This window comes from Chrysochloris asiatica, unplaced genomic scaffold (assembly GCF_000296735.1).
Source record: "Chrysochloris asiatica unplaced genomic scaffold, ChrAsi1.0 scaffold00026, whole genome shotgun sequence".
Classification (NCBI taxonomy): domain Eukaryota; kingdom Metazoa; phylum Chordata; class Mammalia; order Afrosoricida; family Chrysochloridae; genus Chrysochloris; species Chrysochloris asiatica.
In genome coordinates, this window is record NW_006408544.1 from 20,424,999 (window position 1) to 20,450,039 (window position 25,041).

The following is a 25,041-nucleotide window of genomic DNA, read 5'->3' on the forward strand; positions in this document are numbered from 1 at the left end:
TTCGCAGTCCAGTATTTATCCTTTTCTGAGACGTTGTCACACCAGTACTCCACAATGATCTTTAGCAGTAGGTGTTTTAATCCCAGTTTTACAAATAAAGAAACTAAGGCCTGTAGAGGTTGAGCAGCTTGCCGGAGGCCAAGTAAGATAGTTGTAGAACCAGATTGAACCCAAGCCAGGTTGAACGTGTATACACAGCCTTATGTGGGTAACTTGAGAGGCCACCCAAGCCTGTTCCTCTCCCACCAGGGCAGGTGGGTCTCCTCTGCACCTGGGCTGCAGTGCCGATTGGTGCCTGCAGGCACTATGATCTCTTCTCTGGCTGGTCTCCACATTTTGTGGGTTCTGAGGACGCCTTGGCCTGGCATCTGACTCCCCATAATTGGCCCTTATCCTTGCTGTCTTGCTGAGACCCTGGTCTCTATCCACACAGGTATGCCCCGCACTCTCCCACCTGCTTCTCTCTGCTCTGCTGTTCTGTCACCTGAGCCACCACCATTCATCCCTCTCCTTTCTGCTAGTCCTATGGCCACTGCACTGCAGACCTTCCTCATCATTCAAGCCTCAGCTCCAAGGCCTCTCCTGCCATTAGCCATTTCCTTTCTTTCCTCTTCCACAGGCATTTCTTTGGCACCGGCATTTCTTTGTGCAGGCCTTGGGTCGCTGTCCTACTCCAGGGGCACCCATCTGATGGGGGAGGCAGCTGTGAACACAGACAGGTCCCACACAGCTTGGTCACTGCTGTGACACATTTGCAGTGCTGTGGGGGTCCAGGGAGGCCTAACTCTTCCTGAGGAAGCAGCAGTGGGAGGAGACTGAGAGGGAAGAAAGACTCACCTGGCAGACACGAAAAGGAATTCCAGGCAGAAGTAAGGTGTGCTTGTAGAGGCTCAGAGGTGTGAGTGGGTGTTCTGAGGATGTGCTCTGGACCTGGAGAGCTGGCTGCTCAGGGTAGTGTCCAGGCTAAAGGCTGGGACTTGTCCCTGGGAATAGTGGGGAGCCATTGAGGAGTCTTGAGGAGGGGAGGCTTGGGCAGTCTTGCTTTTTGCAAACACCTGTGAGGTCCTTCAGTATGGGTTGCACCTCAATATAAAGAAAACAAAAATCTTCACAACTGGATCAATAAATAACATACTGATAGATGGAGAAAAGATTGAAGTTGTCAAAGACTTCATTTTGCTTGGATCAAACATCAACACTCAGGAAATCAGCACTCAAGAAATCAAACAACATATTGTACTAGGCAGATCTGCTGCACAAGACCTCTTTAAAGTGTACCAAGAGCAAAGGTGTCAGTTTGAGAATAAACTGGTACACCTGATCCCATCCATGGTATTTTCAATAACCTCATATGCATGTGAAAGTTGGACAATGAGTAAAGAAAACTGTAGAATAATGCATGCATCTGAGTTAGATGGTGTTGGTGAAGAAAAATGAAAGGACCACAGACTACCAGAAGAACAACCCAATCCGTGTTGGAAGAAGTACAGCTAGAAGAATGCTCCTTAGAAGCCAGGATGGCCAGACTTCAGACATATTATGATGAAGGACCAGTCCTTGGAGAAGGATACCATGCTTGGTAAAGTAAGGGGTCAGTGAAAAAGAGGAATACTCCCAATGAGCTAGATTGGCACAGTGGCAGCATCAACGGTCTCAAGCATAACCTCAGTTATGAGGAGGGTACAGTACCAGGCAGTGTTTCGTTCTGTTGTGCAGAGGGCCGCTGCTATGCATCAGAACCAACTCTACAGCACCTAACAACAGCAGCAGCAGTTGTGAGGGCGTAAGGGAGAGAGCTAAGTCCTGTGGGGAGGAGGAGTTACTAGGGACTAGACACAGTCTCCATTTAAGGCAAGACACAGCATGTTGTGGTTGTTAAGTTGATGGATTTGCTTTTGTGAAAGATCTCTCTGGTGCTGTGTAGAGGCTGGCAGGCGGCAGAGATGGGAGCCCATGGGCAGTGCAGGGAATTGAGCGAGTTTAAGAAGGTTGAATCATTGGGAGATGGATGCTTTGGAGTGGGAGGGAAACACCGTCACTGCTGTTGTATGGCCCTGTCATCAAATCACCTCAGAGGCTGCAATAGTTAGGTTTCATATCAACTTGACTCAGCCAGGATTCTCCGTGGTTTGGCAGTTAAGAGGTAGTAATCCAGGAGTCCTGGGGGATTGTTGATGTTATCGATGGCACCTAACAACAGCAAGAACAATCCCCCAAGAGTCCTGCTGTGGTGCTGTAGGATAATCACTGGATCATAAGGTTGGTTTGAATTGCAAGGTCAACAGTTCAAACTCACCAGCTGCTGTGAGTCGGCACGTAACAACAACAACCCCTCATGATGAGATCTAATATGATGTGTGATCTGATGTGATCCCATGATGTGATCTGATGTGATCAGCTCTGATCTGATGTCATTATCCTATCCTTCTAATTATAAATGGATGTAATCTATAGGAATAGGTTGTTGTTAAGTGCCGTGGAGTCGGTTCTGACCCATAGCGACCCTGAACAGGGTTTCCGAGGCTGTAAATCTTTACGGGAGCAGAAAGCCTCATCTTTCTCCCGCGGAACAGCTGGTAGTTTCAAACTGCTGACCTTAAGGTTCGCAGCCCGATTAGTAACAACTACACTACCAGAATAGGAATAGGTTGTATATCGAGTCAATTTCTTTTGAGATATAAAAGATTTAACAGGCAAGCAGAGGTCAGAGGAACTTCCACCCAGAAAGAAGAGCCAGAAGTGGAGTGAGTCCTTTGGACCTGGGGTCCCCACACTGTGAAGCCACTACTAGACCCCCAGGAAGACTGATGCCAAGACAAATGGAAATCTCCAACGAATGTTGGGCCTATAGATGTTGAAAGGACACAAAGACCTTTCCCCAGAGCTGGCACTCTGACCTTGGACTTCTAGCTTCTTAAACTGTGTGTGAGTCCTATGGCGCTGTGGGTTAATGCGCTGGACTGCAAAGTCGGTTTGAACCGCAAGATCTGTGGTTCAAGCTCACCAGCTGCTCCTCAGAAACATTATATAGGGTCGCTATGGATTGGAACTGACTCGATGGCACTGAACAACAACAAACTGTGGTTGCATGTATTTCTATTTGTCATGCCATCCCCTTGTGGTATTTCTGCGATAGCAATGCTAGAGAATGAAGACAGAGGCTGACTGGGAAGGAGCCCCGGTCTGGGAGCCTCCCCTATTATGTGAGCCTGGCTCAGCCCTTTCCCTCAATTTCCCAGCTGTCCAGGGATTGGACAAGATGATCTCTCCTGTTCTGACATGGCAGGTCTGTGATACGACTATGGTCTGGGAACAGGGACACAGGGTCCATGGTGTGGCCAGCTGGGGCCTAGTTTAGAATGATCAAACCTGGCCAGATTTGCCATGGCCTGGGGCCCATCCCTGGCATGGCTGCTGAGTAAGTCCTTTCTGACTCCTAGATGCCCTCCCCATCCTTGCAGTGGCCCTGTCCTCCCTGTCAGCTGTCTTGGCTCCGCTGGCCTGGCTGCCTCAGACCCTCACTTTGTCCAAGGCTCTGTTCAACCCCGTGACTGAGTCTGGGAGGAGTGGCTGGGATCTGGGATCCCATTGGTCAAACTGCCTGGGCTGCACATGCCCCTGCCTCTCAGGCTGGCTGGCTGCCTACCTAGGGAGGAGAAGAGGCCTGACCTGGCCTGGACTGACGTGGACAGGCCACCTTGGAGCCTGATAAGGCATGCATGGGTCACCGGGTGCTGCTCGGTTCACTCTACTTGCTCTCCTCCTGGGGCTCCAAACACCTTTCTTTGAGGGAAGTGGAGGAACAGAGACAGTGGGGGTTGCCTCTCAGCTTACTTAGGGGTGGGAGCACAGCATCTTCTGTCTGACAGTGTGAGTGGGCTCAGCAACTCTCTCATTGGGTTTATTTGTATTCTTGGTGCTTGGTCCAGGGCATGGTCAATGAATGAATGAATGAACGAGTGAAGGAGACAGGACCTTGCCTCCAGGCATAGTCTACTGAGAAGGGACTCCTAGTTGAGAGTACAGCACAGCTTATAGGGGTGGGCACTGACCAAGTGAGAAGCAGAGGATTGGAACTCAGGTGTCTTTACTACTGCTGGCCAGAAGGCTTTTCCACTCTCGATTTTCTCATCTGTACAGTGGGGTAAAAGTGCTTGACCTCTACCTTCCTCATGAGGATCCACCAAGCTGACAGATGTGAACAGTCTGGTAAAGCAGGGGGCAGCATGAGTGGGGGCTTCCCTGTTTGCACATCCACAACTGCCTAAAGACTATACACATATAGGTCTAGAAATCCCACACTGCTCTATTTTTTTCTGCCCACTTGCCCTCTGCATGTTGCCCCCACCCTATTTCCCTAGCTCTCAGAGCTGCTTTCTGGAATTTTCAATCCAGAACTCCTGGCTAAGGAGTCTGCCTGTCCCCTCCCTCTACCTGCTCCCATACCCAGACAGCCAGCCACCCGCATCCACATCCACGTAGGCCCCCAGTGCACAACCAGGCTGGAAATGCCTTGGCAGCGGTTACCATGGTGACGGGACCTGCTGTTGGACTGCAGCAGTTTGTGAACCTGTAGGAACCTGCCAGTTGGGCATCCAGACATTCGGAAGGTCCTGTCTAGGTTAAGAGCACCTGTTTCCCCTCAGTGCCCAGCACTGTGCCTCATATCCAGGGCTGTTGGGGATGCACGCTCACAAGCAGTTCTGGTTCAAATCCTAGTTCTACCATGTAGTGGTCAGTGACCTTGAATAAGTTCTCTTGGAGTGCAATGACTGTATTGACTTAGCCAATGGATCTTGTGTAGGGAACTGCTCAAGAATACAGACCCTGTCCTGCAGCTCTGACAGTGTCCCCATCTGGTTTCCACCATAGTGTTCTTTGCTTCTGAATCCAGGCCTAGGCCCTGGACTCCTTATCTCAGCTTTCAGAGGCCCTGCCAAGCTGTGCGGGGTGGTGGGGAGGCACTGGGGTTATAGCCAGACCTCTGGATTCACAGCTAGGCTTTGCCACTTACTTGGACCTTAGTTTTCCCATCTGTAAAATGAACAGAATAATGAAACCAACTCATTGGTTTATGATGTGGATAATGAATTTAGCACATCTCAAGTTCTTGCCAAGAGTATTTGGTTCTTGTTGCTCTCATGATGTGCTGTCAAATTGGTTCTGACACATAGCCACCCTGTATAGAGTTTCCGAGGAGAGGTTGGTGAGTTTGAACCATCAACCTTACAGTCCAAGTTGAACTTTAGGTCAAATGCTTATCCTACAGCGCCACACGAGGACTCCTAAGCAGAAGTACTATATGCACACCAGGATTCTTAAGAAGTGCTACATTCACACAGCTGTTATCCTCACACAGTTATCGTGGACCATGAGCTGAGAAAGTCCTGTGTCTGTCCCTCCTGCTGTTTTGGCACACATGCACATGTACCCAACTCTTCGTCACAGTCTGACTCGGGAAATCAGGCTACAAAGGTGATGGTAGCATGGCTCCTTCTCTGCCTCCCCAGGCCCAAGGGACACACAGGCCTTCTGCACCTCTTCTGCTTGGGAGCAGAGCTGTACCTTGAGTCTTGAGTGGAGGATTTTGTGGTGGTTCTCAAGCTGGCAGCTGTGTGGCCCTGGCCCAGACTGGATGTCTGGGCAGCGTCTGCCCAGAGTCCTCTGAGTCAATAGAGCCAAGTGTTAAAGTCAGATTAGCACCAAGGAGGCTTTGCCCCTGAAGCAGTCTGAGGAATGGAGGTGCCCCAAGAAAGAGGCCATTAGGGGATGAAATAGGAGCTGTTTTCTTGAAACACTTTGTTGGCAACTACTCCTCTGACTTAGTTGCTATGGGCTCCCTAGGCTGTCTCCTTCCGGTGGCACTAATGATTTACACTGACTTGCGCTGGACTGCAAGTCATTTGAACTGCAAGGTCGGCGGTTCAAGCTCACCATCAGGGTTGCTATGGATTGGAACTGAGTCAATGGCATTTAGCAACAACAACAACAACAACAAATTAGTCAACAGTTTGGCAATTCAAACCCACCCAGTGGTGCTGCCTAAGAAAGGCCTGGTGATCTGCTACCTTAAGGTTACAGACAACTTCATGGAGTGCAGTTGTGCTTTGAAACTCGTGAAGTTGTCATGAATCAGAATCAGCTCGACAGCAACTAACAAGGGTGACTTCACTTCCCTCTGCATGGAGAAGCGGAATCTTTTTAAGAATGAAGACGAATTTGAGGCAGAGCTTGTAAAAGCTGGCCCACAAGATGAAGCAGGGAGGACAGGATTCTCTGCACTAGTCATCTCTTATGGGTCCATGCTTGTGTTACTGAGGCATCTAGTGGATCCTGTGGGGGGAAAAGGAGTTGTCGGCCCAAAGGAAGTGGTGGGTAGAAGAGGCCCCTGGGATCTGGTGGGAGGGTGGCCCTGGGTGCTCTCTCCTCTTCCTTCCCCTGTCCTTGAAGTGTCATGACTGGTCAAACCCATGACACATACAGCTAGCTGACCTCTGCCCCTGCCTTCTTCCCAGGGCCTTGCCTCTGTATTCTCGAGCCGCTCATCCAGGAAATCAGCGTCTCGTGCAGAGGACCTCAACAGCACCATGGCAGACGGTGAGGGGTACCGGAACCCCACCGAGGTGCAGATGAGCCAGCTGGTACTGCCCTGCCACACCAACCATCGCAGCGAGCTGAGTATCGGGCAACTGCTCAAGTGGATTGATACTGCAGCCTGCCTGTCTGGTGAGGCCACTGCCGGCCCCACAGGCTTCCCACCCTCCGGCCCCCAGACCACAGTGCTGGCTGTGCTTGTTGTCCAGTTGACTCTTACGACTCTTAGCCACTCACAGGGCAGAGTAGACCAGGCCCGTGGGGCTTCCTAGGCTGTAATTTTAATCCTGAGAATTTAACCCATGCAGCCCAGGGCCCCCAAGGCTTTCCCCAAGGTTTTCTAAGTGGTCTCTGTTGTTCCCAAGTTTGTTCATGCTGATCCACTTGCCTGAAATGTCTGCCCCAATTTCTCAAGCCTCAGCTCAGGCCCACCACTCATTCCCCTACTTCCCACCGCTTTTAGGCGCCTGCTCCAACACAGCACAGCCTTGAATGTGGCTTCTTAAAGATTGGCTTGAAAGTGTTCTCCGGATTGTGCTCTCTGTGCTGAGCTGGATGGAACTCACTCGTTCCTTTTGTTGTACCAGCGTTCTCCAGTCCACAGGGAGGTCACAGTGCAGTGGGGATTGGACAAGTGACCCGACTGCCCCCCCACCCCCTACCCTGTAAGAACAGACTAGAGGCTTTGACCTGGCCTGAGGGCAGGGGAGGGTCCTCAGTGGGACTGAGGCACCAAATGGATCCTGTGGGGGGGGGAAAGGACTCAGCCAGGAGACCACAGTGAGTGTAGTTGACTGGGCAGAGGTATGGGCCCGTGCCCATGTGGGAAGTAGGGGACAACTAACTATCATGCTTGGTAGAGGGCTAACTAATGGAAGACCCTCAAGGAGATGAGATGGGTTGTCACCGCTGTTCCAATAATGGGCTCAAGTGTAACAAGAGTGTGAAGAATGGTGCAGGACCAGGCCGTGTTTAGTTCTGTTATACATACGTTGCAGAACCGATTCAACGGCACATGACTCAACATGTGCAGGCGCTATTCCAAGGAGTAGGGTACCACATTGACCAAGATAAGCAACAGTCCAAAGACTTTGCTCTCATGTGACTTGTAGTCTAGTGAAACCCAGAGACAAATGAAACCCAGATATGTAAGATGGGGTCAGGGCATGTAACTGAGGTGAGTGAGGAGCATTATTTGAGCTCATGTGGTTGGAGAAGCATCTCAAGGTGGGACTACAGCTTCCAGGTAGGCCACTAACATATGGCTTTCTTCCCCCGGTGCCAGCGGAGAGGCATGCTGGCTGCCCCTGCGTCACAGCCTCGATGGACGACATCTATTTCGAGCACACCATTAGGTAAGTGACCTCATGGTCTCCCCACAATGACCTTAGTGTCGGCTCTTCCATCTTCCCACTTGGTCAGCCTGTGTGCTGCAGGAACCTGAGTGGACTGACCAAAGGGCAGTAATGATCCAAGTGCAGGGGCTGGGACAGCAGTGATCCGAGAGCTGTCCTGCTGCAGGGTCCTATGGGATAGGTTCCCTGGGCCAGGGTGAGGTCAAGGAAAGGTCTTCAGATTCGAACATGCTGAGATAGTGACATGATATGCTGTGTGATTTTGAGGAAGTCAGCCTCTCCCTCTGGGCCTTAGTGTTCTTATCTGTAAATTGGAAGGGATTAGACTTAAGCGAATGACTTGCTAGCTCATTCTCTGTGGGAGGAGGATCCCAGGCAAAACCTGAGCTAGAAGCTTGAGCCATTGAACCTTTGCTTACATATTTCTAAGGATGAGGGGCTCACTACCTTACAAGGTAAACCCTTTCTAAAAAATTGTTCTATTGGTCAGAAGCAGGATCCCTGGTGACATAGTATGTTAAGCACTGGACTGCTAACTATAGGGTTGCTGGTTCAAAACTATCAGCTGCTACACAGGACAAAGTCTGCTCCTGTAAAGATTTACAGTCTTGGGAACCCTAAGAAACAGTTGTGCTCCGTCATAGACAGTTACTATGAGTCCAGATTGACTTGACAGCAGTGGATGGGACTGGTTAGAAAGCTATTTATTTCACCCTGTTGAGCTTTGTCTCCCTATTGTGTCGCCCACCAATCTCTGTCCTGCTTCTGGAACCCAAGGGGTATGCCAAACCCTTACTCCAGACAGACTTGGGTATCCAGTGTGCCGCCAAAACCGTACTCACTGCCATCGGGTCCGTTCAGACTCACAGCAACCCTATAGGACAGAGTCAAACTGCTCCTTAGGGTGTCCGAGACTGGAGATCTTTTCCTCACAGCTTCATGTTTTTTCTCACAGAGCAGCTGGTGGGTTTGAATCACCAACTTGGCAGTTAACAATTCAATACTTAACCCAGTGTATCACAGTTCAGGAAAAAGTTTGGCCAGCCCCTGCACTCATTCATTCATTCATTCACTCATTTCTTATTTAATTACTTGTATTAAAACTACTCTTTAGTATTAGTTGAGTACCTCCTCTGGACCAGGCCCATTTATTTGCATTCTTCCCTTTTTCCTAATCTTTCCTGCTTTCTGAACTCTGTCCTTGGGCAAATGCTGCTCAAACAGTTGATGATTCTAAGAAGTGTATACCTCCCTAGTGTTACTGTTCACCGTAGAGACCTGGCTGGCTGAAAACTGAACCACAGGGTGAGTCTAGTTCCGGGCCTGAAGGGTGACTAAGGGCCGTAGTCTCGGAAGTTCCACTGATGGTTTTTTGAATGTGGTAGTTTACTCAGATGAGGAAACTGAGGCACAGAGAAGTGAAGTAACTAGCTTCAGTCACACAAGTAAATAGTTAGAGGATTCAGGACATAATACCAGGCAGATAGCTGGCCCTGAGCCCTATTTCACCTACATGTCTAGGGATAGGTACAGAGGTACAGAGGGTAGTCAAGGGAGGCTTCCTGGAGGAGGTGTTTGAGCTCATTTCAATACTGTCAGCACTGTAAGTAGCCACAGACTGATGACCAGCAGAGTCGTTTCTGGCCAGCTCTGGGTCCCTGCTGCCAGCAAAGGTTCTGGGACTTGGAGTTGCTCAGGGTAGAGACAGGGGCAGGGCTGTGTGGATAATGATGGATGGACCTGCCACAGGATCCAGTAGGGTGAAGGTGAGTCTGGGGAGAGCAACTGCAGACACAGAAGACAATAAAGGATTCTGGGAAAGTGGGCAAGGACCTGCCTGCTCCCAAGGAAATGAAGGAAAAGTTTCTTCTGTTTGCTTTCGCCATTTAAAATATTTCAAAGCGTATCTGAGAGGTAATGACTCTATTTTTTTTTTTTTTCTTTTTAAATATAACTTTAATACAATTACTGCATCTTAAGAAAAAGAGTAATTCCTTACTAATATCAGTCTTGGTGTGGTGCTGTAGGATAAGCACTGAATGTCAAAGTCAGTTTGAACCATGGCATCAGCAGTTTAAACTCACCAGCCACTCCTTGGAAACCGAGTACAGGGTTGCTAGGAGTCAGAACTAACTTGACAGCACTTACAACAACAACATCAGTTTTAGGTGAAAATTTGCACAGTAAATTAGGTTCCTATTTAACAATTTTTATACAGATTTTTTCATGACATTGTTTATAATTTTCACAGTGTGTCAATATTCTGTTTGTTCTGTTTGTATTAATCTTGTTTCCCTTCCTTCCTTGCCTTCTCATCTTTACTCTTAGGTAAATGTTGACAGATTGATCTCATATAGTTGATTGTTTAAGGGAGGGCATTTTAAAATGATGATATTGTGTATCTTACAAGCTACTCTATTATTTGGCTAAATAATACTCTATTATTTGGCCAGGAGTGGCTTCAGTGCCAATTTCAAAGGACATCTTAGGGCAGTAGTTTCAGGGGTTCATCTATTATCCCAGTAGGTCTGTCCTGGCCTTGTAGGAATTTCAATTTTGTTCTAAACTTTCCCCCATTTTATCTTGGACCTTCTATTGCGTCCCTGGTAGTATAGTGTAGTTGGTAGTGTAGCTGGGCACCATCTAGTTCTTCTGGTCTCAGGTTAGAAGCGGCGTGGTTTGTGTGGACTAGTTTCTTCTTTGAGCCTTTGGTTTCCTTCATTCTCTTTTGTTCATGAATTCTTTTTGTTTAATTTTACATCTGTCTATTTATCGATCTTTCCTTTTCAAGTCAGGATCCAAATAAGGTTAAGTCTTTAAAAAATGTATTAAGTCTTTAAAAAATTATATAGGCTCTCTTGCTCTCTTGTCCCCCAACCTAGCTCTCTCTCTCTCTGTCTCGTCTTTCTTCTGACATTTATTTGTTGAGGAAACTTGGTTATTTGCCCCTTAGAGTTCTCCATGGTCTGGACTTTGCTATTGGCGTTACTGTGGTATCATTTAACATGCTCCTGTATCCCTGGGGAATTGATCTTGGGGAAAGGCTTGAACAGGGGTCAGATTTGTGTTTGTGAAACTGCCTCTCCTCAGTGTGGAGAGCACCTGGAAGGGCACCTGGGAGCTGGGGACTCAGAGCTTGGGCAGTGGGAGGGTTAAGGATACTGGGCAGTGACCTTGGAGAAGGAACCAGTGGGATGGATGATGGGATGGAAGGAAGGAAGCAAAACTCTGAAGTCCAAATAGGAGAACTATCAAGGAGGAAGAGTCTTAAATTCCTTCTTTTTCTAGGGCCTCAGAAAATAGGCTTTTATTTTTATTTGGGAACCATGGAAGTTTGTTGTTTTTCTAACTTTTTATCATGAAAACTTTCAAACATATAGAAACATTGAATAGAACAATAGCCCTTGCCACTGAGATTCAATAATAGACATTCTGCTCAATTTACTTTATCTGTGGTTCAGTGCTTAGTTGCTAACTGAAAAGCTGGTGGTTTGAACTCACCCAGCAACTCTGCAGGAAACTCTGTGGGAACAGCTCTATTCTGTCACGTGGGGTCACTCTTAGTTGAAATCGACTTGATGACACCTAACAACACTACATATGGGTAGTCATTGGTAGATGTTGTGTTTGTTGTTAGGTTCCATCGAATCAGTACCAACCCATAGCGATAAATATATATACTTTTTCACCCTAAACTATTTAAAAGCAAGTTGTAGACTTCATTCCTTCAAGTATCCAAAAATAACTGTGCCATACATAACCACTGGTGGTCGTGGTTGTGTGCTGACAAGTCAGTTCCAACTCATAGTGACCCTGGATAGGGCTTCTGAAGCTGTAAATCTTTATGGAAGCAGAAAGCCTCATCCTTCTCCTGTGGAGCAACTGGTAGATTCAACTGCTGGCCTTATAGTTAGCAGCCCAGCTCCTAATCCATTATACTGCCAGGGCTCCTGAACCATTGGTACTGCTAAGAAAATTAGCAGAAATTAGTAAACCCTTGGCAAATGTGAGCTTGTGTTATTTAATGAGCTCTCCTGCTGCAGGCTGGCCTGGTTCTGGGCTCAGCACAAGTTCTCTCACTGGATCCTAGAATCTACTGAAGACAGTAGTCATGCATTCACTCTACTTAACAGACAAGGAAACAGTCTCAGAGCAAAGTGACTCACTCAAGATCACACAGCTTGCTAGTATTACAGTCAAGATAAAGCTTGACTGGAACCCGTGACCAACAGGCCTCTAGGAAGGGACCTTTCCCAGGCAGGAGGAAGGCAGAGCTGCCAATATGGCTTTCTTATCAAGGCCAAGGTGAACTGTACCTTCAGGCTAATAGACTCCATAGGCTGCTCTGTTCCCTTGGACTTCTGGCTCTCTTTCTTTGCAGAGAACATTTTGTTATTTGAGGAAGCATTCAGCACTGTGTTCTCCATATTTATGAGCCAGGACACAGAGAGGAGAAAGGAATTGCTCAAGGTCACATGAAGGCCAGTTCCTCAGCCTCCAGCCATCTCCCCACCATCCACTTGCTGGGTCCCCTCTATTTCTTTGTTAGACACCAGGGCAGGCTAGCTGGCTCCTCTGGAGATTCTGATTGTTCCTCAGGATTGGGGAACCATTCCAGAGAGGCAGACTGCAGCTAGAAAGACCAGGGCTGATGCAACCAACAGACCTGGTCTAGAATCCAGGCACTGCTACTTTTTTGCTGAGCAATTTTGGGTAAATGGCTTAACCTCTCTGTTGCTTAAGCCACCCTGTCTCCCCTCATCTTTTCTTATAGTCCCTTATACTTGCTTGTTGTTGTTGTTAACTGTTAGGCATTCAAAAAATGTGCAGTTCACTAATTCAGTTAGATACTATTTACTGAGGACCTACCCTGTGCAGAGTCAATGGTGAGTAAAACAGACATAACCTAGTCTCAGAGACACTTAACGGTTGTTGAGGAAACAGATCAGTCTGCTGGGAGAAATGTTGTGAAGGTGAGTCTCACGGGCTTACTAGAGCACCTGGTTGGGATCTGGCCTGGGCAGGGAGGGCTTCTTGGAGAAGGTGACCATTGAGCTAACAGCACAGTGACCACTGTGCCTGAAGCTTGAGCCTTAACTGACAAAGGGGAATAGAAGATAGAAGACAGTGAGCGGAGTCATGCCACCCTCTCGGTCTCACCTTCCCCACCTGTAGAATGAGGTGCTGACACAATCCTGCTGGCTTGCTTTGAGGACCTGGCATCACAGATGTGAATCTGTTCTGTAGGTCACGAAGCTCTTCTGCCAGTGCCCCTCGCAGATGCCCCATGCACATCTGAAGCCCTCATCCTTCCCTCTGTGTCATCTAGAAGGCTCACCTCCTCTTTTTCTCTCCCCAGTGTTGGACACGTGGTGAATATCAAGGCCAAGGTGAACCGGGCCTTCAACTCCAGCATGGAGGTGTGTGGGGTGGCACTGCTTGTGTGTGTGTATTTTACACCTTTTCTCCAGCCCCAAAGCACATACACACACAGTTCAGGTTGAAGCTGCTGAATTCTGAAATGACTGGGAGGACCCTAAGGCTCTGCATGTTTAAGACCCCATAGCACAGAAGGGAAAACTGAGGCCCAGAGAAGGGAAAGTGCTTGCTTCAGGTTACCAAACCACATAGAATCCAATGTGGGACCTGACTCCCAGTCTCCTGACTCTTGCCTTAGACCCCAGCCTTCGCTGCAGCAACAATGTGGTCCCAGGGTTATCGGAACAACTACTGTGCCGGATGCTGGAGGCAGCAGGACCAGAGCAAGGAGAGCGCTGGACTTTGTCTCTGGCCTGTTAGCTGACTTCCTACAGCCTCTGTTTGCTCAGCTGTAAAATGGGAACTTTATTCTTACACTGCAGGGTTGTTGCAGGTTTAGTGGGAGGCCTATGTGAGAATGCACAAGATTCTGTGAGCAAGGGAGGAAGGTCTCTGATGGACTGAGGGGCCAGTGGTTCCTGAGGATAGCAGCATCCTGACTGTGCCCTGGGAACCCCATAAATATCTAAGTGCCCTTGGGGCAGCGATGGGTCTACCCTTTAAAGTTAGCCAATGCTTTACCTGGTTTGAAAGAAGCCCTGCTGGTTCTATAGGATAAGCACTAGATGGCTAACCACAAGGTTTGCAGTTCAAACCCACCAGCTGCTCCTAAGGGGAAAGATTTACAGCCTCAGAAACCCTATACAGGGGAGCTATGCATCTACTAGACTGTAGTGGATTACCTGTTTTGAGGTCCCTGCATAAAAGCAAATGGTTTAGCACTCAGCTACTAACTGTAAGGTTGACTGTTTGAATCTACTCAGAGGTGCCTTGGAAGAAAGGCCTGGCTATCCACATCTGAAAGAGCACAAGCATTGAAACCCCTTTGGTGCGCAGTTCTTCTCTGAAATACATGGAACTGCCACGAGTTAGAATCGGCTTGATGGCAAATGACTTACCTATTTTAAAAGCTCTTTCATGGACACATTCTCATCTTAACTCTCTCAATAGCCTTATATGGTAAGCAAGATCACTCCCAGTTTACAGATGAGAAAACTGCGGCCCAGTGAAGGAAAATGACTTGCCCAAGGTTTCCTAGTGAGTTGGTGGGTAGAGCCAGAACCTACCCTGGGTCCCTTAGATTCAGCAGAAATAGTGGTGACCTGGCCTGGGACAGGACTTCCTGACCCAATAAGCTTTAGGACTTCAATTGGTGAGCATTTCCTTCCTCCTCACTCCTCTCACATCACTTTCTCTTCAGGTGGGCATCCAGGTGACTTCTGAGGACCTGTGCTCCGAGAAACAATGGAGCGTGTGCAAGGCCTTGGCCACCTTTGTGGCCCACCGGGAGCTTTCCAAGGTGAGTGCATCTTGGCAACTTTGGCGTTGCCTGGTGGTCTTGCATTGAGAGAGAGGGGCTGGACCAGGGAGGGGAAGGGCTCAAGAAGGGGTGCAGCTGGGAATCCACAGCTCCTAACAGCATTCCCTGTTTGCTTTCCAACCTGTCACTGAAAATCCCATCTGAGAATTCTTCATCCTCTGCATCTTTGCCCAGTTGGCTGGAGGACATTTGAAGGACAAATAGGATGTATCAGGCATAAGGTGGGATAGAGGGGGAGACTTGCACTCAAATGGCAGTCTCAGGGTGACTGTGTGCCAGCCCCAGGCATGAGACGAGGTGGAGAGGGTCCGGGATGTGGGTTGTGATGGGGGCTGTGCTTTTTGGTGACACTTTTCCTGAGCCCCTATCACCCCATCTATTGGCGGCAGGTGAAGCTGAAGCAGACTACACCTCTGACAGAGGAGGAGAAGACTGAGCACAGTGTGGCCGCTGAGCGCCGGCGCATGCGGCTGGTCTACGCGGATACCATCAAGGACCTCCTGGCCAACTGCTCCATTCAGGATGGTGAGCAGCTGCTAGACGTGTGTGGGAGGGCAGCGAGTGCTTTAGGCCTTACTGGGCAGAGGGAGAGAGGAGGTCTACTTGGGATGTCCATCCCACTGGTGGTCTCAAGCGTGTCTGGTCTTTGTGACTTCAAGGCCCCTTTTAGGAAAAGGGGGGTTAGCACATATAGAGAGACCTTTGTGATGGACAAAGCACATTTGGGTTTCTAGAAGCCAAGATATTTGGGAAGATAATATTGAGCCAGGCCTTAAAGATCAGTAGAATTTAAAAAAAAAAAAAAATGCATATGAAGGGGCTTCAAAAATTTCATGGGAAAATTCCATTTTATTTAAATTCCATTTTCCACGAACTTTTTGAAGCCCCCTTGTAAACACATGTATCTTAAAAGTATAAACTAAAAATCAAGACTCCCTCCTTCCCCAGAACCCAGGCGTCCTCCCTAAAGACAACTACTGGTACTTGTTTTGGGTATTTTCTGGAAGCATCCTCTGCATGTTTGAGACTATGTATGTATTATGTCCTGATGTGGCACTGTAGGAGATGCAGCTGGCCAAAAGGTCGGTGGCTCAAACTCACCAGCTGCTCCTTGGTAACCTTATACAGGATTGCTATGAGTCGGAACCGACTCCATGGCACTTACCAACAACAACAAATGTATCATGGTGTTGCTGCTTTTTGTCACTGAGTTGACTCCAACTTACGGTGATCTTATTGACAGAATAGGACTGTTTCACAGGGTTTCCTAGGCTGTAGCTTTTACAGGAACAAGTTGCTGGACCTTTTCTTCCTCGTAGCTGTTGGTGGGTTTGAACTGTCAGTGTTTTGATTAGCAGTTGGCTGCTCAATCATTGTGTCACCAGGACTCCTTAGCCCCCCCCCCTTTTTTAGTATAATATTTTATTGACAAGCCCTTGTGGCATTGTTGGATAACCTTGAGATCAGCAGTTCAAACCCACCCATAGCTCCTTAAGAGAAAGATGAAGCTTTCTGCTCCCATAAAGATCTATAGCCTCGGAAGCCCTATGTAAGGTCATTATTCGTCCACTTTTTGGTTAACAGGCTGTGTGCCATTCGGCTGCTTAACCATTGTGTCACTGGTCTCCACCACTCCTCCATTTTTAAAGACATGGCACTTTGGGTTAATGTGCTGGATTGCGATGTCAGTTTGAACCGAAAGGTCAGCAGTTCAAGCTCACCAGTCTCTCCTTGGAAACCCTATATAGGGTCACTGTGAATCAGAACCGAATCGACAGCACTTAACAACACCTTAATACATTTTTTACTTTTTGTTTTTGGTGAAAGTATACAGCATATTAGGATCCAAGTTGACAATTTCCACACAGATTATTAGGTGGTATCAGTTACATTTATCACAATGTGTCAACATTCTCTTTGTGTTCCCTTTACTCCCTTTCCAGTATTCTAGTTTCCCTGTCCTCTCTTCTCATCTGTGCTTTTGAGTAATTGTTGATCTTTTGGTCTTATAGTGGTGGTTTTAAAAATAGCATAGTCTCCTCTTTCTACCCAAACAGGAACATATAGTCCATATTGTTCTGTCTCTTGCTTTTTTCCCTTTAAAACTGTACCTTGGATATTGTTCCCAATCAGTACACCAAGATCCACTTTGGAGTGGATAAGACTTTTTTTTTTTTTTTTTTAAATAGGTTTTCTTGTGAGTTATGTGATAGTTTACATGGGAGAACATTAGCTTTACATTCATCCTATCATATATCGTTTCATTGCCATGGTTACAATCCCCTCCATGCATCATCAACCAACCAAAGGGTATACCCTGCAAGCCTGCCCCCTGGTCATCAGCACACAGCCCTTCTTCCTCTCTGGGTCTAGAGTCCCCAGCTGCTCCATCTCTAGTGGATAGGACTTTGACAGGCAAGGAAGGGCATTCCTGAGAGTGGCACAGTGGGCAAAGGCCCAGAGGAGTGACCTTGGACTTGTTTACCAGTCTCCAGAATGTTAGCACACTAGCTGCTTCTAGACAGAGGTGATTTTAGGACACATTAAAGTAGCTCCCTTTCCCAGAGTAGGGAGAGAGCAGATGGAAAACGCTGACCCCAGCAAAAGCATCTTGCTTTTGAATTCACGTGTGTGTTTTGATTGGAGGTTCTAGCTGGGCTGCCCAGTTCTCCCCACCTTTGTTGAGACCTCCTTGGTCCTCCTCCCATTTCACTGCAGCATCCTAGTCACCCTCTCCTCACAACCCATCTACATCTCCCTGCTGCCTCAGCCTGGTGCCCAGCTCCCCTGTGGACCACTCAGTCTCTTCTGTGCTATCTCATTCATTGCCCTCAAGTCCAACTAAACCAAAGGCTTCATTGTCCCCAGGCCTTGGCTCAGTGTACCCTCTACCTTCCCGCCTGTGGCATCTCTGAGTGGCCTGAAAACCAAGTGAAATGTCACTCTGTGTTGGGCTCTTCCTGGAGACGAAACTCCCTGGGAGGTGGATGGCAGGGTTGGCTTGTTGGCATCTGCTTCCCTGACCCTCAAAGCCCTGTCCACTTCCTGGCCTCTCTTACTGAGGCTATTCTAATGCCATTGTCCTCAGGAACAGTGGAGTGTCAGGGCAGAGGTAGGGGGAGAGCATGCTAATGCCCTTTATAACTGTCATCGTGTTTCACCTTCAGACAGTCCTATGGGGTTGGGTTTGACAGTCACCTTTTACAGATGAGGAAATTGAGGGTCAGGGAGACGATTAGTTTTGACTGAGGTCACACAGTCAGTATGGGGTGGAGCTGAGCTGCAGACCCAGCTGTGTCTTGTCCCCAAAGTGATGTTCCATCTGCTGGCCTGTGACAGACTCGTCTCTCTTCCCATTTCCCCCGTCCCCATCAGGACCTGCCCGAGCCTTATGCACACTTGGAGTTGTTAACTGCCATTGAGTTGGCCTCTGACTCATGGCAACTCCATGTGTGTGCACACTTGTTGTTGTAGTTGTTAAGCGTTGTGGAGTCAGTTCCAACTCATAGCAGGGTTTCCAAGGAGTCTGAATCACTGGCCTTGTGGCTCAAGCAGACATTTGGATCCAGTGCTTATCCTACAGCACCACAGCAGGACTGCATGTGCACACTCAGTGCTGAGCAAATAAAGGAAACTGAATTGGGGGTGGAGGCACCTGCATCCCTCCCCTTGCCCCTTCCCCTGGTCAGATCTGGAAAGTAGAGACTGCAGTCGCATGGTGCCGGCCGAGAAGACCCGCGTGGAGAGCGTAGAGCTGGTCCTGCCACCCCACGCCAATCACCAGGGTAACACCTTTGGGGGCCAGATCATGGCCTGGATGGAGAACGTGGCCACCATTGCAGCCAGGTGAGTGGAGGGTCCCCTGCCCCCACCCGTCCCTTTTTCTCCTCCTTCCCTTTGCCAGTTTCCTTTCTGGGAGAAACCCCAGCTTGAAGCTTGCATCCGATGCTTCAATATCTTGGCTGGTCTGTTGTGGTAACCAGGGCTTTCAGACAAGAGAACCAGAGGTGTTACTAGCAAAATGCCAAAGAGAAATGAGGCTCTGTGGGACCTTTTCTCCACAGCCTGGCACCAGGGCCTCCCCTGGCCTGGTTCTGCCTGCTCTCTTCCTTGTATCTTGTTCTTAGGTGCCATCGAGTTGGAACTGACTTATAGTGACCCTATGCACAGCAGAACGAAACAATGTCAGATCCTGGGCCAACCTCACTACTGTTGCCACACTTGAATCCATCAATGCTGCCACCTGGCCGATCCATCTCGTTGAGGGTCTTCCTCTTTTTCTCTGACCCTCCATCTTACCCAGCATGATATCCTTCTCCAGCAACTGTTCCTCCTGACAATATGTCCAAAGCGTGAGAGACGAAGCTTAGCCATCCTGGCCTCCAAGGAGCACTCGGGCTGCATTTCTTCCAAAATAAATCTATTGGTTCTTTTGGAAGCCCATGGCACTTTTAGTATTCTCCTCCAACACCATAATTCAAAGGCATCAATTCTTCTACGATCTCCCTTATTCACTGTCCAGCTTTCACATCCATATGAGGCTATTGAAAATACCATGGCTTCAAATGCACCTTAATCCTTAAGCTGACATCTTTGCTCTTCAACACTTTAAAAATTCTTGTGCAGCAGATTTGTCTAATGCAATACGTCATCTGATCTCTTGACTGCTGCTTCTGTGAGTGTTGATAGTTGATCCAAGAAGAATGAAGTCCGTGTATCTTAGGTTGTATCAAATCAAGCTCTTGACCATTTCTCCCTTTGCTTCTGGTCTAACATCCTGCCATGACATCTCCGACTCATCTTGGCCTATTAAAATCCTACCCACCTCTTCCAGTAATCCTTTTCTGAGAAATTCCCTCCTTTCTAGAGTGAAAATGCTTCCTGTCTTCTATAAACGTTTGTGCCTACCCAGTGCTTGTTCTACCTTAAATATCATTTACAAAAAATTTAGTTATGGTAACTGCCATTCACTGTTGGACACTCTCATGCCTCCATGACTTGGTATCTGTCATCCTTTAGAACCTAGCTCAAATGGCCCCTCCTCTGTGTCTAACCTGTGGGAGACAGTGCATAGCAATGCATCACAGGCAGTCCAGCTCTAAGTGCCAGAGGATCTCAACCAGGGTGAGAGGCTGGGTGGTCAGGGAGGACTTCCTGGAGGAAGGGCATTTGAGCTGGGCCTTGAATGCCAAGTAGCTTTGTGTATGGGGAGGGCTTCCATGCAGTGAGAACAGCGGGTGCTAAGGAGTAAAGACTGGAAGGAAAATGGGGCAGGGGTTATACCGTAAGACTTACCCCAGGCTTTCCTCTGCCCCCTCCAGCTCAGCCAGTCACAGCAGTGTTCTAACTTGAAATGCGGCTTTTGTTCATTTCCTCTGGGCAGAGCTGTCACTGGGGTTGGTGGGACTGGTGTGCAGAGTACAATCCTTGGGGTCCTGGGCCAGGGCTGAGGGTGGGAGTTGGGGGAGGAAACTGGCCCAAACCAGTGGCTGAATCACTGGGGGATTTCTCCTGGCCTCTGCCGGTCCTTCTTTAGCCGTCTCTGTCGTGCCCACCCTACACTGAAGGCCATCGAGATGTTCCACTTCCGGGGCCCGTCCCAGGTTGGGGACCGCCTGGTGCTCAAGGCTATTGTGAACAATGCTTTCAAGCACAGGTGAGGAGATGGGACAGGTGGGCTGGGTCCCCCAGGGCAGAGGGCTTGTCCCAATCCTAGAAAAAACCCCTACCCTCTAGGAGCCTGTCACTCTGCGGATGGGAGTAAGGTCAAAACTGCCAAGTGTCTCCACCATCACCAAGGTTAGGCTGGGCAGGACCCCTCCTCTGTACTCCCTCAGTCCCTGTGCCATCTCTGTCTCTGCCAGGGTTCAGATCCCAGGACCACCTCCTGCCAGTGTTGTCTTCAGACAATAGTCTCCTCCACCTCGACCTTTGGAATGAATTCTGATCCCTACACCCATGAAAGTTTACTTTAAATAAAAGTCTTTTTGGTGATTTTAAAGATCCTAGCATAGCCTCGGAAACCCTGTACAGGGTTGCTATGGGTCAGAACCGACTCAACGGCACTTAACAACAACAACAAACATAGTCTTAGTGTGGTGCTGTAAGCTGGTAAGCACTGGACTGCTAACCGTAAGGTTGGTGGTTCAAATCCACCAGCTGCTCCTCGGAAACCCTGTACACAGGGTCACTATGAGTCAGAACTGACTTGACAACACTTAACAACAACAACAACAACAACACACCAGCATAGTCGTTAAAACTAAGAGCTCTAGAGTCAGTCTACCTGGGCCCAAAATTTGGCCCCATCTCTTCTTGGCTTTGTGTAAGTTGTAAACCCTCTTAAGTTCGTCGTCTTCTTTTTTTTTCTTTAAGTTTTTGTTGTGGATTGAGTGAAAGTTTACAGGGCAGATCATCAGTTTTACATTCACCAAATCATACACCTTGTTTCATTACAATGATTATAATCTTAAGTTCTTTTGTCTATGAAATGGCGCTCACCACAACTGCCTCATAGTTGTGAGGATTCAACAAGGTGTTACTAGCAGAACGCCAGAGAAAATACTCAGTTAAGGCCAGCCACTGCTGCTGGCTTGTATCATCATTAGCATTCCTTGCTGTCCTACCAGCATACACTCTGCTACTGGACAGGGGGAAACCCTGAACTAGGAGCCCTGAGACCTGGTGTGGAGTCTAGCTTTCAGTCCTGACTGGTTATGTGACCTTGGGCAAAGTCTCTGTCCCATTCTGGTCTTGATTTCCTCAAGACATTTGTAGAATGTCTGCCTTCTGGGATTGTAGCACTTCTTAAGTGAGAAGAATGTGATGCTGCTGTTATTCATAAAGACAGTCAGATAGCGTAACAGCAGCAACCGAGCTGTCAGGAGCCTGGCTGGTACAGTGCTGTGAAGATTGGGTAATGAACCTTTTCTCTAATTAGACTCTCCATCCCTGCCTCTCTGCTTATTTCTTTTCAGAACCCTTTGCAGTTTATAATTACATATTTATATCTTTGTGCCCATCTCCTAGCTGTCAGTCCAAGAGGGCATGGACCAGACAGCTTTATTCCTTTTAGTGCCTCCTGTTTTTACTTCAGAGTCCCTGGGGAGCACGAATGGTTAACGTGCACAGCTGATAGTGGAAAGTTGGTAGTTTTAGTCTAGCTGGAGGTACATTGGAAGAAAGGCCTGGTGATCTACTTCCCAAATCATCCATTGAAAAACCTATGGAGCACAGTTGTACTCTAGCACACATGGGGTCCCCATGAGTTGGAGTTGACTTGATGACAACCAGTGGTGATGGAGTGTCCACTCCAGGGCCCAGCACACAGTTGGTGCTCTGTGAACATCTATAGGAGCATCCAGGGGTAAGGGTGGATAGGTGTGTGGGTGCACATGTGGAGGTCTGTCAAGCATGGAAGCCTTGCCTTCTCTCCCCAACAGCATGGAGGTGGGTGTGTGCGTGGAGGCCTACCGCCAGGGTGCCGAGACCCACCGGCAGCACATCAACAGTGCCTTCATGACCTTCGTTGTCCTTGATGCAGATGACCAGCCCCAGACGCTGCCCCTTATTCGGCCCCAGCCTGGGGTAAGTGGGAGCAGAGCCCTGGCCTACCCTCTGACTCTCCTCCTTCTCTCCCCAGGGGTGAGTCTATCAGTCTTCCAGACAGGCCGAGGGGAGTGTGGGCCACCCTGTCCCTCTGGGTGTCCTGTGATGCCTCTGGCACAAGGCGGGCACCTCGTTCTGCCTGGAAGACCCTGGAACAATGCTCGTCGTGGGTGTCAGTAGGAGCTCACAAACCGTAGGGGCTGGGACAGCACTAGTTTTGGAGTCAGGACTCTGTGAGCTTCAGTTCCCATCTGTGTACCATGGGCCTGTGGCCACAGGGCAGTGGTATGTGATATTGGCCAGTCCTGGAAGCATTGAGTAAGGGGTGATAAGAGAGTATCAGAGTCAGGGCCTGGGCTCAGAGACTGTCTGTTAAAAATCCTCCCATGTGTCTCTTGTGTTCCAGGCCCTGGGGTTCCATCTGAAACCCAGTTGGCTTTGACCTTGGAGACGTTGACACCTCCTACTTCACATGCTAAGCATGGGTGGTGAAGAACCCACTTCACAACCCATGTGAAGTTACGTAGTCAAGACTGGGTGGTGGGTGGAAGGGTGGGGAGCCTTGCTGATGGGTGGGGACAGTTACAGTATACAGGGAGCTTTCACAGACCTTCTGTCATTTAACACTCACCAATGGTGGGACTAGAGACACGTTATGGTTAAAAGAGTGGGCTCCAGGTCAAGCCAGTTGGGTTCTGATGCTGGCTCCACCCCTGACTACTGCTGAAACCTTGGGCAAGCCACTTTACCTTTCTGTGCCTCAGTTTCCTCCTCTGTAAAATGGGACTGGTATTGGCACCAGCCTCAGAGTTGATGATGATTCTTCAGAAGAGTCCCGGCTCTTAGCGAACTTTCTCTCCAGGTGGGTTTTTACTCTACTGTCCACGCTCTCTAAGGAGCTCCACTTTACAGAGGAGGACAGTTTGGGCCAATGAGGGGAAGTGGCTAGAGCTCGGTCCCTGGGCATGTACCTGGTCAGGTTGGTGTGCCTCAGGCCTCCAGAGTGATATCTGAACCCTCCAAGGTTGTCCTGCCGACACTTGGCTAGTCCCTGTTACCCTCCTTAGGATGGTGAGCGGCGGTACCGGGAGGCCAGTGCCAGGAAGAAGATCCGCCTGGACAGGTGAGTTGGGGGCTGGGTGGCAGGAGGGGGACCTTGCATATCATCAGGTTCTAAGCACCATGCTAAGCCCTGTACAGACAGCCTCTTGTTTATTTCACATCAGTCCTACTGGCTGTCTTACTTCTGTTGTTGTTATGTGCCGTGGAGTTGGTTCCGACTCATAGCGACCCTGTATAGGGTTTCCGAGGCTGTAAATCTTTATGGGAGCAGAAAGCCTCATCTTTCTCCCGCGGAACAGCTGGTAGTTTCAAACTGCTGGCCTTGTGGTTCACAGCCCAATTCGTAACCACTACGCTACCAGAGCTCCTTGTCTTAGTTCTGTAGTGCTGATTTAACAGAAAAACACAAGTGGATGGCTGTAACAACCAGAAGTTGATTCTCTCCTAATTTAGGAGGCTAGAAGTCCAAATTCAGAATGCTGGCACTGGAGAAACAGTTTTTGTCTCCTTTCAGCATCTGTAGGCCCAGCATTCCTTGGAGATCTCCATGTGTTTTGGCATCAGTCTTTCCCTGCCCCTAGCTTCACAGTGCAGGGACCCAGCTCCAAAGGACAAACTACACTCCCGATTCTTCTTACTTAGTGGTTGTAGGTCCCTCTTCCCTGCTGCTCACTTCTCTCTCCTTTTATCTCTTGTAAGATAAAAAGTGTTGCTAGTCACACTCCTAGGAATCTCCCTGACATCTAATCAGAGTCATGATGGGATTAAGGATAAGAGAAAAATGAAACTTTCTGCTCCCAAAAAGATTTACTGTCTTGGAAACCCCATATGGCGTCACTATGGTAGAGAACCGACTCATGACACAGAAGAACAAAAAACCCCCACCCTTAATCTTCTTATTGGTTTTTAATCATCAGATCATATCATGGGAGATCATCACATAACTGTCAAACCATGATGAATCATGGCCTAGCCAAGCTGACACATATATGGGGTGGTGATGGTGGTGCTGGGGCACAATTCAATCCAGGACACTGGCCCAGGGCCACACAGATAGAAATGATCTACAGAGACAGAATTCAAACCTGGCAAGGAGCACTCTGGCTGTACTTCTTCCAAAACAGATCTATTGGTTCTCATACTTCAGACATAGTATCAGGAGGGACCAGACCCTGGAGATGAAAATCATGCTTGGTACAGTGGAGGGTCAGCGAAAAAGAGGGAGTTCCCCAACGAGATGGATTGATTGGCACAGTGGCAGCAGCAATGGACTCAAGAGTAACAATGATTGTCAGGTTGGCACAGGACCGGGCAGTGTTTCGTTCTATCGTGCATAAGGTCACTGTGAGTAGGAACCGACTCGATGGCATCTAACAACAATAGCAAGTCTGACTGAATATAAATCCTGTGTTTAAGTCTGTGGACTTGGATGCCCATTTGGCAGATGAAGAAAGACCCCAGAAGAAGGTACAGCTTGCTGAAGATGCAAATCCAGCTGTATCTGCCTCTGCCGTGAATCACTTTACACATTTTGGAGTGTGGTTGTTGTTGTTGTTAAGTGCC

At 48.6% G+C, this 25,041-nt stretch overlaps 1 protein-coding gene across 1 annotated transcript in view; it reads left to right on the forward strand.

Annotated features, from left to right (window-relative positions):
• Positions 1-306: 306 nt before the first annotated feature.
• Positions 307-25,041, forward strand: part of ACOT11 (acyl-CoA thioesterase 11) — a 33,013-nt gene continuing 8,278 nt past the window's right edge. Inside the window, exons 1-10 of the mRNA XM_006839807.1 lie at positions 307-342; positions 6,516-6,726; positions 7,880-7,949; positions 13,309-13,369; positions 14,689-14,787; positions 15,198-15,333; positions 18,498-18,654; positions 20,345-20,464; positions 22,251-22,395; positions 23,484-23,539. Coding sequence (XP_006839870.1) covers positions 307-342; positions 6,516-6,726; positions 7,880-7,949; positions 13,309-13,369; positions 14,689-14,787; positions 15,198-15,333; positions 18,498-18,654; positions 20,345-20,464; positions 22,251-22,395; positions 23,484-23,539 — 1,091 coding nt within the window. The remainder of the gene's footprint in view (positions 343-6,515; positions 6,727-7,879; positions 7,950-13,308; positions 13,370-14,688; positions 14,788-15,197; positions 15,334-18,497; positions 18,655-20,344; positions 20,465-22,250; positions 22,396-23,483; positions 23,540-25,041) is intronic.